The sequence below is a fragment of the Psammomys obesus genome, unplaced genomic scaffold (assembly GCF_907164565.1).
Source record: "Psammomys obesus unplaced genomic scaffold, mPsaObe1.curated_primary_1811, whole genome shotgun sequence".
NCBI lineage: Eukaryota > Metazoa > Chordata > Mammalia > Rodentia > Muridae > Psammomys > Psammomys obesus.
In genome coordinates, this window is record NW_026590681.1 from 3,376,811 (window position 1) to 3,389,271 (window position 12,461).

A 12,461-nucleotide genomic window follows, 5' to 3' on the forward strand; every position below is an offset into this window, starting at 1 on the left:
CATCAACATCTTATGGAGAATAGTCTCACTGACCTTGAAATACTAAGATCTCCCATGCTTACTGTTCCAGGTGTTTTAGAAATAAATTATATTTGTGAACATACATGTGTCTATGTGAGTATATACACACGTGTCTTTGTGAATGCATGCACATATATGTTTGGACATATATACATGTATATACATACATACATACACACACACACACAGGGCAGAAGAGGAGGTCATCAGATCCCCTGGAGCTGGAGTTAGACAGTTGTGAGCTGCCTGGTATCTGCATGATTCATCAGCAAGTGTTAAACACTAAGCCATCTCTCCAGCCTCCCAGAATTTTCTAGCTGTATCTGCTACAGATTACTATGTAGTGGGATCAGTTAGCATTTGTCTTTTCAGTTCTTCTTATTGGCATCTCTTATTTAGTGAAAGACTTTAAATTTCTCTCTGTGCTTTTCCATAACTTGATAGCTTGTTTCTGCTAATCAGTGATTAATATTTTATTGTCTATCCATTCAACCTCTCAATTTCCTTTTTTAATTAAATTTTTATTTTTTTATATTAATTACAGTTTATTTACTTTGTATCCCAGCTGTAGTTCCCTCCCTCCTCCCCTCTCATCCATCATCTTCTCCTATGCCCCACTCCAAGTCCACGGATACGGGAGGTCCTCCTCCCCTTCCATCTGACCCTAACCTATCAGATCTCATCAGAACTAGCTGCATTGTCCTCCTCTGTGGCCTGGCAAGGCTGCTGCCCCATGCGGGGGGAGGTGGTCAAAGAGCTAGCCACTGAGTTCATGTCAGAGACAGTCCCTGTTCCCCTTACTAGGGTACCTACTTGGATACTGTGCTGCCATGGCCTACATCTGCGCAGAGGTTCTAGGTTATCTCCAAGCATGGTCCTTGGTTGGAGTATCAGTCTCAGAAAAGACCCCTGTGCCCAGATACTTTGGTTCTGTTGCTCTCCTTGTGGAGCTCCTGTCCTCTCCAGGTCTTACTATCTCCCCCTTTTTTTCTAAGATTCCCTGCACTCTGCCCAAAGTTTGTTTATGAGTCTCAGTATCTGCTTTGATAAAATGCTGGATAGAGTCTTTCAGAGGCCCTCTGTGGTAAGCTCCTGTCCTGTTTCCTGTTTTCTCCCTCTTTCTATGTCAATCCCTCTTGCCTTTCTGAGTAAGGACTGATCATCTTACCCAGGGTCCTCCTTTTAGCTTACCTTCTATTTCAACTACTAAAGCCATTTTGGTTGTTCCCTTATTAGTAATTATAAATGAGCTTTTGTAACTTCTGGGCAGGCTTTTCAGCAGTAAGGGTTCTAACTCATCAATACTCTTTTATTGCTTAGGTCTGTTTTAAATCTGAAGCTAGATGCTAGATTTTTTTTATCTAGCATTTCCATTACTTTATGTAATAACAGAGATTGCTCCAAGTAACTAATATATTTAACTCTAATTTTTAATGTTTTATTAATTCTGTAGGAATTTTCTTAAAATGTGTTTTGATAGTATTCATCCTAAACCCTCCCCTTTGATCCTCACAGGTCTACCTCCACCTCCCTACCTTCCAACTTTGTGACCTCTCTTTTTTTTAAATGTAATAACTAATGGATTTCAGTTTGTATTGTCCATATGCTTCTGGCTGTGTGATCGTACACTGGAGTATGGTGGACCTACTAAGCAATTATCCTCACAGTTTCAAAGGAGGAAAGATATGGCAGCCTATGCTGTCAGAAAGCTCTGGTTTTGTTGTTGTTGTTATTTGTTTCTTTTTTATTTTTGTTTTTGTTTGTTTGATTTTCTCATTGAGTATTTCTGTGATTTTACAGCATGATGGACACAATAGCATTTTCATCAAATACCAGATCTCTACCATGTGAAATTTGTCTTACAGTGGAAGTGGAGGGTTCATAGAGAATTCCAGTCTGTGCTTTCTTTTGCTTCTGTATTAAGTCAATGTTAAAGTACAAGGTGCTAAGTTCTAAGAAGGATGCAATAACAAAAATGATTAATTTTTTTCTTTAAAATTTTATATAATTTTTATCTTAAAGAGTATATTTCCACTTTTTAAAAAAATTTTTAGTTTTTTTTTTTCATTTTTATGTAGTTTATTGATTACTTCTGTATCTGTGCCTGTGTGGGTTTATGTGCATCAATTGCGTACAGTGCCCATGAAGGCCAGAAGAGGGTATTGGTTTCTATGCAGCTGGAGTTATAGCTCGTTGTGAGCTGTCTGATGTGGGTGCCAGGAACCAGACCTTGGTCTTCCTCAAGAACAGTATGTGTTCTTTATTTCTGAGCCATCTCTCCAGATTTTACATTTACTTTTTTATTGTATGTGTATATATGTAGGTATGCATGTGCCACTGCACATGTGTTCAGAGAACTGCTTTCAGAAGTTGGGTTTCTTCTTCCCTCATGTGAGACTTGGGGATCGTCACAATTGGTGGTCAGTATCGTCTTTGCCTACTGAACCATCTTGCCTTTCTTTATACTTTCTCAGGTGACTTGGTATTTGAATTTACAAACTTTGGTACTTTAAATGTCAGCAAAAATTTTTACTGAGAGAGATTACTTTTCAATAAAATATACAGGGAATCAGAGAACAACCGGGATTCAAGTGGAAATGTTATTTCCACTATGGAAAAAGTGACTTCATTGCCTGCATATTTGAATAGCACACTACTCCACATACCTTTTGGAAAAAAAAAATTTTTTACTTCTTGGCCAGTACCAAATCTTCTGCTTTATATCTGAAATGTCTACTTGATGTAATTAAAATTAGGCGTCTGTCTTGAGCTTTTGTGAAGAAAAAACTTAAACTGTCAGAATTAAAATGCTGTAAAGGGAATTAAATATAAGGGGAATTAAAAAATAGCATTTTCTCAGTCTGTTTCATTTACTTTACTTTTTTAGTTACTGGAATAGGTGACAGGTAATACATACTTATTCATTTTAACTTTAGTTGGCCCAAATTTGAGAAATACCAAATGCTAAAATATACAAGCTTCAAAATAAATTCGAGCTATAATGGAATAGCTAAAACTCATGGAAGGGAAACTCGGTGATTAAATTTGAACTGTGTACGAGCTCAACCTCTCCATCCAGAAGATGGACGTGCTGTCCTCTAAGTCATCTAACTCAGGGTGTCATCCTTTGACATTTCAGTAGAGAGGTCCATATATAAACATGTATTCTGTGCCTCCCCTGTGGTAAACACTACGGACTCTGGGTCACTCCTTCTTAATGCGGAGGGTCAGTAGCGCACGCCCACTGTGGGCCTCACAGAGGCACTCTGCTCTTGGACAGTGGACAAGACCCTGCCCCTAGGGATAGATAATACTTGCAACACACATGGAGTAGTCACTACTACCCTTTGACGCTGAAATACGCTGATGCCATAACAACTCCATTTTTAAGCTGAGCATTATCCTTCAGGTAAAATCCTTTGCCTGTACCATTGAGTATCTGTCTTATACATGGGGATACTCTGTCTGAAGAGGGGTAGGAGGTATGAAGATATTATTTCCCTTTTGAGAAAAAGTAGTCCAGTGTTCAAATACATTTTATGAAGCATGAGATGAAGGCTTTGCTTTCTTATCTAGTGTGCCATCTAATATAATAACCATTATCCACATGTGTCTATTCACATCTGAGTCGATCAAATTTTAAAATGAAGTGGTTTTCTAATCCCAGCTACCACATTTTGATGTTGGATTTTTATTTAACATCAAAAGTCACTCAAAATCCTACTGAATCACCCATATCTTCTACAATTTGATGCATATTTTCTTGACCTATTTATAAATTTTATTTTATAAATGTATGAGTATTAATATTTTATGTGAAATTTAAACATGCATAGATCATCTGTGCATACCTACATATATCATAGAATAAAATCATAGTACATATGTGTGAATTACTCTCTACCTAAGAGTATATTCTGAGCATATTTATGCCTTAGTACATGTATGTTTTATTCCTTTTAAATAATCATACAGAATGCATTGTATTTACGTACTCCATGGTACTTTACCAGCTCACTCTGGACTCATTATTTCTATTTTTCCTGCTTAGTTAAGTAGGGTATATTCTTAGGACTACATTGCTAGATTTAAAAACATGAATATTTTTATTTTAACCTTAAAAGAATAATTGGTGTTTATGAATAGTTTGTAAAGGAGACACTATATCATGATATATATGATTGTTTTTGAGACTCATATGTGAAAGCATTTTTTTTTTTTTAAAAACGACTGCTGAAACCTGAACTGGATCAGTTAACCAGATATTACTATGTGAGTAAAAACAACAAATGCTGCTAAGGTTGGAGGGGAGGAAAAAGTTATAATGATACCTCATTGGTGGTAAATGTAAACTAGTCCAATAACTGTGGAAATCAATATGAAAATTCCCCCACAAAACTAAAAATAGAACTACTACAAAGCCTGCTAAAATAGTCCTGGGTTTGTCCTGGGAGGAATCAGTCAATAAGGCACAGAGGTGACTGTACACCATTGCTTATTGTGCTATGATTCACATTAGCCAAGTAGGGATTTAGTCTAGATGCCTATCGAGAAATAAAGTAATGATTAAAGAAAAATGGGATATATGTTATACAATGAAGAATCAGACATAGAGAATAGTTTATGTCATTTTCAGGGAAGTGGGTAGAATTGGAGATCACCATATTGAGCAAATAAGCCAGACTCAGAAGGATACTTTGCATGTGCAGTGTCCAGATTATAAAGAAGATGTGAAAGTAAAACAGAAGATGAGGTGTTAGGTGTTAGACTCAGGGGAGGGGAAACAATGTGCCTCATGTGCACATTGTCAACTGTTATATGCATACATAAAGATGTCACTGTGAAACTCAATATTTTGTACAATTAATATACACTAATAAAAGGCAAAAAGATGTGATTACCATGTAGGCAGCTGCATATGTAAAATATGTATATACATATATTGTTTAATATAACTATAGTACATAAAACATATGCATACTTGAGTATTCATGTAAAAATGTCACTCTGACATAATCTGATTGGCCTGCTCTTTGATCACCTCCCCCTGAGGGGGGAGCAGCCTTACCAGACCACAGAAGATGACAATGCAGCCACTTCTGATGAGAACTGATAGACTAAGATCAGAAAGAAGGAGAGGAGGACCTCCCCTATCAGTGGACTTGGGGAGGGGCATGCAGGCTGAAAGGGGAAGGAGGGTGGGTCCGGGAGGGGAGGAGAGAGGGGCTTATGGGGGGATACAAAATGAATAAAGTGTAATTAATAAAAGTTAAATAAAATTTAAAAAAAAGAACATTCACAGAAAAAAAATGTCACTTTATGTATTTCATATCAACTTTAATCTTTAGTAGAAAGATTTGCCTCTCAGCACGCCCTTCCAGGCTATAGCAACAGGCACTTCCTATTATAGCCATAAAATTTCTTTGTGTAAGGAACTGTGCGAACTTCACCAGCTCAGTCAGACCACTGTTTTGCCTTGTTATACTTCCCTGTATGTGAACTCAGCATCCCAAAGCATGTTGCTTCTCCTGTGAGCAGAGGACATTTCTGTCTCTCAGTCTAAATGACCAAATAGTCTCCCTGGATCTTTTTGCTCTTTCAGCAAGGTTCTTAAGTAGCTCACATGTATGAAGTACTTTGGCCCCGGCTTTAACATCACATGAGTTCCTTGGCTTTGTGTAGTGCTTGGAAATGAGGTCTGCTCTGTTAGAGGAAAAGCCTGTAGCACTTGTGGTGGTGCTAAGCAATGGTTCCTGGCTATGATTCCAGGGAAAAGGTTAGCAAGACAGTCCTTTAGGTGCACATACGTCTGTATCCTAATCATTTTCTTTCATGTCAAAAGTGAACTGACACAGAATGTAAATAGTGCCTTTGAGAGTAAAAACATCAAATTTAATATGAATTATTTCATATTAAGGTGAAGCTACATCATATGTCTAAAAGAAAGGAGCTAGAGGGATTGCCATGCATTGTTATCTTTAAAGGTGTTTATATCTTCTTGTTACCAGCATGGAGACATGTGAGGTGGAGAGCTCTTCTGCTGCCTTCTGGTTTCAGCTTGTGCACACTTCCTGTATTTTGTGAACTTGACACTGTATCTGCATACATCATAGGATACATTCATCTAATTTGTAATATTGATATAAAAACACATTTACATACTTTGTGAAGAAGACTGGTAGATTATTTAGATGAAAGAAAAAGCAAGAGTACAATTACAGAAGAAAAAGAAAACTCAATCTGCATTAGGAAAAGGGCTCATGTGCATTTACTGGTGAGTATTGCTGAGACAAGGGTGTGTACTGGCTGCACAGACATTCAGTCTCCTGTGTTTCCATACATTACATTCTTTTTCTTTGTTCTTCACAGCATATTTATTGACATGAGGTAAATTTCAAAGCATTTTGTTGCAAGTGTATGTGCATTTTTAATGTATCTCTGAGATGACTTAGCCAGCATCCCACCAGACTGAGACTGAATTTTTTTTTTATTATTATTATTTTCCAGACTCTGCCACTGAAAAAGATCCCCTACAAAGCCAGTGCACCCTCAGGCTCCTTTTTTGCCCGAGATAACACAGCCAATTTCTTATCCTGGTGCCGAGACTTGGGGGTGGATGAAACATGTCTTTTTGAATCTGAAGGCCTGGGTAAGTGTTTCCTTCAAGACTTTAGCTGTTGGGGTCTCAGAGCTGCTTTTCTCCCAGCATAACCACCTGCAGTTTTTGTGTGCTGTTGTTTTCAGATTATCTTAAAAAGTGGGAGGAAACTGGACGCTTGCCTTGTAATTTTATCAAGTCGATATAGATAAATGCACCTGCTGTCTCCCTCCTGGTCACCTGGCTGATAAAGTACAAGTGCAGAAGTGACAGCTGAGTGCTGTCCGTGGGAACTGCATGCAGGACTAGAGTGCACAGGGCTGAGTTTTACAGGCTCTAATCTGTGCTCACGGGGAAATTTGTGCACCACCAAGGGAGGACAAGGTGTTGCCACCTCTGTGAAGGGTGAAGTTTTCAGTTCTGTCTTTGTTGAAACTGAAGTTTACTAGTTTATGTATTTGACAGTTTTTAGGGTTTAAAATCAGATATGTATAAAGGATATTGAAGTAAGTGCAGAAGGCAGACACCTCAGTGAAAATACCTTCTGAGATTGCTGTTTCCTGTTTTGTCTTCTGATTGAATTTTGGCAATTCCATTTCCAGACCACACAGTAAGAGTCTAAATTTCTTGGAAGGAAACATAGGATGTATTGAACTAGTGAGTGGTTCTGAACTGCCTGACATTCTGGGATTAAATGTCCAAGCTTATTGCAGAAGTACCCCTGCAATGTAATTCTAATGTGGAGAATCAGTCTTAGTAAAGTGGAACAGAGCCAAGAATGGATACATCTAATGGGAAAAAGAAAAGCTTTGGGTCTTTTTGTGTAAGGCTCTAAAAGTCAATTTATCAAATCACATAATTCCCAATATTGCCATTAAACTAAACCAAGCATTCTTCAGGGAATAAGCACATAAACTACCTTCCAAACAGCTAAAAGAGCCTTTGTCCCCAAGCCTCAAATAATAGTATTTTTTTCTGCTAAATCCTGCAAACTCACCACAGTGATAGTGGGAACTTGACATTTCACATGCTAAGGCCATATGTATGTGTTCTAAGGTGAGGAGATAAGATGTCAGAGATGGCCATTAAATGTCTGAGAAATTCCTCAGCAGAGAAGAGAGGGTATTCTAAATTTAAAAGAAAAAGGGCAAATCAATAATTACACAGTCATGTGGTGCATAAAGAAATGTGCTCTCCGAAAACTTAGTGAACAAGTGACTTTGATTATTCTTCTTGACAAGTATGTGCATCTGTTGAAGCCACCGCCCTTCAGCCTAATAGCAACTTTACACATAGGTTTTCACTTTTAGGTATGTGGGATTATGAAGTGGAGAATTATAGGAAATAAATGAAGACGAATGATTTGAACACAAACATAATGTCTAGCAACATCTCTATAGCTATAGAGATATAGTTAGTTAAATGTCAGTTGTGGAGAATAAATTTTGTGTTTCACCTAGGTATGGAGACAGTTAACATCATGCTTTAAATTAAGAAGTGACATAAGAATGGCTACATAGGCAAACTTTAGCATCTGCATTAATTTATGAGTTTGTTTATTGTACAGCTTTTCTTTAAATACACTTTTTTTTTTCACTTGGTAGTAAAAAAACACATGGGTTTCAAATAGCTTTTCCTATCTCTGTGGCCTTGATTTGGTTTTCTCTGAATCTGTGAGTCATTTTGTTGCCTGGACTAATAGGACTTTCAGTAGAATCCAGCAGGAGTCATTGTGGTATCAGATTCCTCACTGGAAATACCACTGCAACTCACATTTGTAGTGTGTCTTTATGCTCTCACACACAAAACTCAATTTAAGTCATAAATAATACATTTTATACTTAAACTATGTACCCTAAAACAATTTATCTCATGATGTCAGTGTGTTATTTGTATAGTTAGGTAAAGAAAATTTAGATAGCCTGTGTCTTCCTGTTTACAAAACAAGATGACATTATGAAAAGAAAGTTTGTAATAATTTATCTATAAAGAAATATTACACATTCTGTTCATTAAACATTTTATTTTAATTATCTTTTTATCTTAGCTTATAACTTTTAAATTAGAAGATATTTAAATGTCCAAGCAAATTCATGAAATCAAAGATTTTGACCCTTTTAAAATTAAAAAAAAAACTATTTTTAAGAACAGTACCAAATGAAATCAGATATTCAGGCTTTCTCTTTTGCTGCTCAATTAAAAATACATTTGAAATTTTCTGGGCTCAGAGTGGTTATAAGGAGATGTATTATAGGCCCTGGGGATCCAGTAAAAAGGGGTCAATATTATAGCATTGATTTAGGCTTAGTTGGAGAAAGGAAACAGCTGGGCCCATGGATATTAATGACAATAAGGAGGAAGGACAAAGAGAAATCTCTTTTCCCAGCAGAGCTCTTTCTCCCTGGGTGTTTTTATTATGCACTGTTGAGGAGGCAGCAGAGCCAAGCTGTTGGCCTTGGCCTTGGCCTCCCCACAACAATAGTGCTGTGTGCTCTGCTTGATGTCTTTCACGCTTCACTTTTGAAAGGGAATTTAGGGCAAGGTTTTTCTCTTTCCTTTTTTTTTTTTTTTCCTACCTCAAGATTTTGTTTCAGTGGTGTTCGATGAAGAACATCCTTTGTGCCCCAGTGTTTTGAACAGAAAGCAAAATAAAAAGATGCCCTGATGAAGGGGAGAATGTGTCTGAGTGACTGATAAACTAGATCACAGTGCTAGCTGTGTGAAGAGGCTTCTTTCTGTTCACACTGATCAGAAGTCTGAGCCTGCATAGAGAAAGCCTCCTCTCTGCAGCAGCCAGTAGCTTCTGTGTGTTGTAGCCATGTTTCCTGCAGTTATTCGTCAGGAGTTCTTGACTCTTCAAAGCTCACTCAAGTCTGTTCTCCTTCCACAACAGCAAATGTTAAGAAATCCCCATGTGTGTTGTGGGGGCATATAGGGTGAAATGAGGAATGTGGCAATTCCAGTTCCTCCTCATGTTTGATAAATTTTTTGGTTTTTTGTTGTTGTTTTTAATAAGCAGAGCTTAAAGTAACTCAAGCTGGCTTTGAACTTGCTTTGTAGCTGAGAATGACCTTGATCATTCTGTCTTAGCTTCCCAAATCCTGGCCTACTCTGAGAGTCTGAGAGACAATTTTTTTCTGTAAAGGTCAGTTTTCAGATAAGATAACTGTGCTCAAATACTGCTTCAAAAATGAGCAAAGATCATGAATAGCCTACTGATAAAAGACTAAGTTAATTAATTAACTGAGATGTAACATCAAAGGCATGCTGATAAAATGTTTCCAGCACTTCACCAGTTTTAATAAGTGAATATTATCCAAAACAGTAAATGAAAAGTTGAGAAAAACCTTCATGCAGGATTCCAGAGTATGTCTCTGAGGAAAAGTTAGGGTGGTCTTTAGATACGATCGCAAACCTTAACAAAACAGGTTTTTAAATTTCTACTGATTTCTCTGAAAGATGGGAATATTGAGACATTTGAGAAAATAAAAATAAATATCCCTGGCATTCAAAATTATTTTAAGCAAACAATCGTCAAACAAATAACAAACAAGAATTTGAATTAAAATCATATTCTTGAAAGCATGTAAGGAATCGGGGGCATAGGCACAAGATGAATATTAGACATGGTTTTATCTGTATATAACAATAAAAATAACGTTTGGATTATGAAAGGACAATGGAGAGCAATTGGGTTGTAAGCACTATCTATGGGATTCACTTGCTAGCAAACCAGGTGGTAAACAGTTACAGAATGTGCATGGAAACATAGGGAATTTGTTTAATGTATCCTAAGAAGAAATCAGAGTGATTTACATAGAGGACCATTTACTGCCCTTTCACAAATTAGCATATTGAGAAAGCCTTTTCACTCTGAGGCCATACAGCGATCAGGTGACTTTGATCTGTGTGGAATCAGGCCATAGAAGGCTGCTATACATATTCTGGAGCTCTAGCTCTGTGTCCATATGATGCCGACCCTGACCTGGCTGATTCATTAAGATAGGTATTAGCCTTTGTGGCGTGCCTTCTCAGTGTTTATGATTGTGCTTTACATGAAAAAAGATGGCCATGGGTATTTCCTTAAATTTAAAAGTTTGTTGTTCATTAGCCTAGTGTTAAAATAGTTCTCTGTTTATTATGTTAATGAATTTTTCAAACATGGAGTAGTAAAAAGATCCCGTTTAGGAACAGGGGCTGTCTCTGAATCTGTTACCTGCTGCTGGGTGACCTTCCTCTAGGTGGGCTGCCTTGTCATCCCTGAGGATAGAGGATATGCATAGTCCTTCAGTGACTTAAGATTCCAGGGTGGACTGGTACCAACTGGAGGCATCACCTTCTCTGGGAAGGAGAGGGGGAATGAAAGGAACAGAGTGTGGGGGTGGGACTGGGAGAAGAGGAGGGAGAGGTTGGGATCAGGATGTAAAGTGAATAAATGAATGAATGATGAATAGATAGAAAGGTAGGTAGATAGATAGATAGATAGATAGATAGATAGATAGATAGATAGATGGTGGAGAAAAAATGGTCCAGTTCAAAAAGCAGTGAAAATATTTATATTTTTATTCCAAAAAAGGTATGTGAAGATTATTAGACTGTATTTGTCAATAATCCTATTGTCAGTAATTAATATTAATGAGTTTTCAAATGTCAATTTATATATTTTAACCACTTTTAAAATGATACTGGTTTGTTAATGTGACTCATTTTGTAATTTAAATTAAAATCAGTAATATTTGATTTATTCCCAGTTTAAAATATTTTAAAGTATGTCGTAAATGGATGCTTTTATGTGATTTTTCTAATGCCTTTAAAATATAATCCATTTTTTAATAGTGATGCTTTCATTTATAAGGAGTACATGCTACACACAATAGCACTATATTAGAATATGTCAACTTTTTTTCTCAGACACGTTTGATTTTCTCTGTACACATTTTTGTTAACTGGGAGATAGTTTTCTTGCTGTACTCATGTCAATATCAAACATGTTGTTGGCTGATTGTAGGACCTGGAGCGCAGTGACTATTCATCTGTTTCTCAGAGAAAGAATCTGCTCACCGAGAAACGGGTTTGCTTTCTGCTGTGCAGCATGCTCTGTGTGACTTGTATGACCGTCATTATTTAATTCTAAGTTCTCTTTGTCTGTTGTGCAGTTTCTGTTCTTTCCATGCATCTCAGTGACCGGCAGGTTTTGTTTTTGTTTTTGGTTTTTTTTTTAACAAAGCCTGTGATCTCTGTGGTCCTCCATAGCAAACCTATGGCCCCACTGAAGGGAAATGAAATCTGTGGAGTCTATGACTAACCATCCCCACCGTACTCTGCCTGGTCACTGGTTGCATCAGAAAAAATACTTGATGGCCTGCATCTCTTGTGTGATATGTCCCCATTCTTGTTCTTGTTTTTATGTGTATTGAAAACTGTAAGAATATGTCTACGGGCTAAATTAAGCCAATATTATTATGTGTTTAGTATTATGAATATTTCTATTTGTTGTTAGTATTAATGCAGGATAGCAACTCCATGGGACTGATTCAGCTCTAGATTGTTTATATTGATTTTTACTTTTTTTCCAGGTTTATTTTGTTTTTTATATTTATTAGAAACTTCTTTTATTTAAAAAATACTGTTTTAGCATTTTATTTTATTTTTTTATTATTAATTTTTATTTTTTATATTAATCACAGGTTATTTACTTTGTATCCCAGCCGTAGCCCCCTCCATCATTCCCTCCCAATCCCACCCTCCCTCCGTCATCTCCTTCCTGCCCCTTTCCAAGTCCACTGCTAGGGGAGGTCCTCCTCCCCTTTCATCTGACCCTAGCTTATCAGGTATCTTCAGG

The 12,461-nt window shown here is 37.1% G+C and overlaps 1 protein-coding gene across 3 annotated transcripts in view; it reads left to right on the plus strand.

Moving 5' to 3' along the window:
* Nucleotides 1-12,461, plus strand: part of Gas2 (growth arrest specific 2) — a 145,426-nt gene that overhangs the window by 64,842 nt on the left and 68,123 nt on the right. For all 3 annotated transcript variants that reach the window (XM_055608339.1, XM_055608340.1, XM_055608341.1), the window contains one exon: nt 6,529-6,670. In XM_055608339.1, the coding sequence (XP_055464314.1) occupies nt 6,529-6,670 (142 nt within the window). The remainder of the gene's footprint in view (nt 1-6,528; nt 6,671-12,461) is intronic.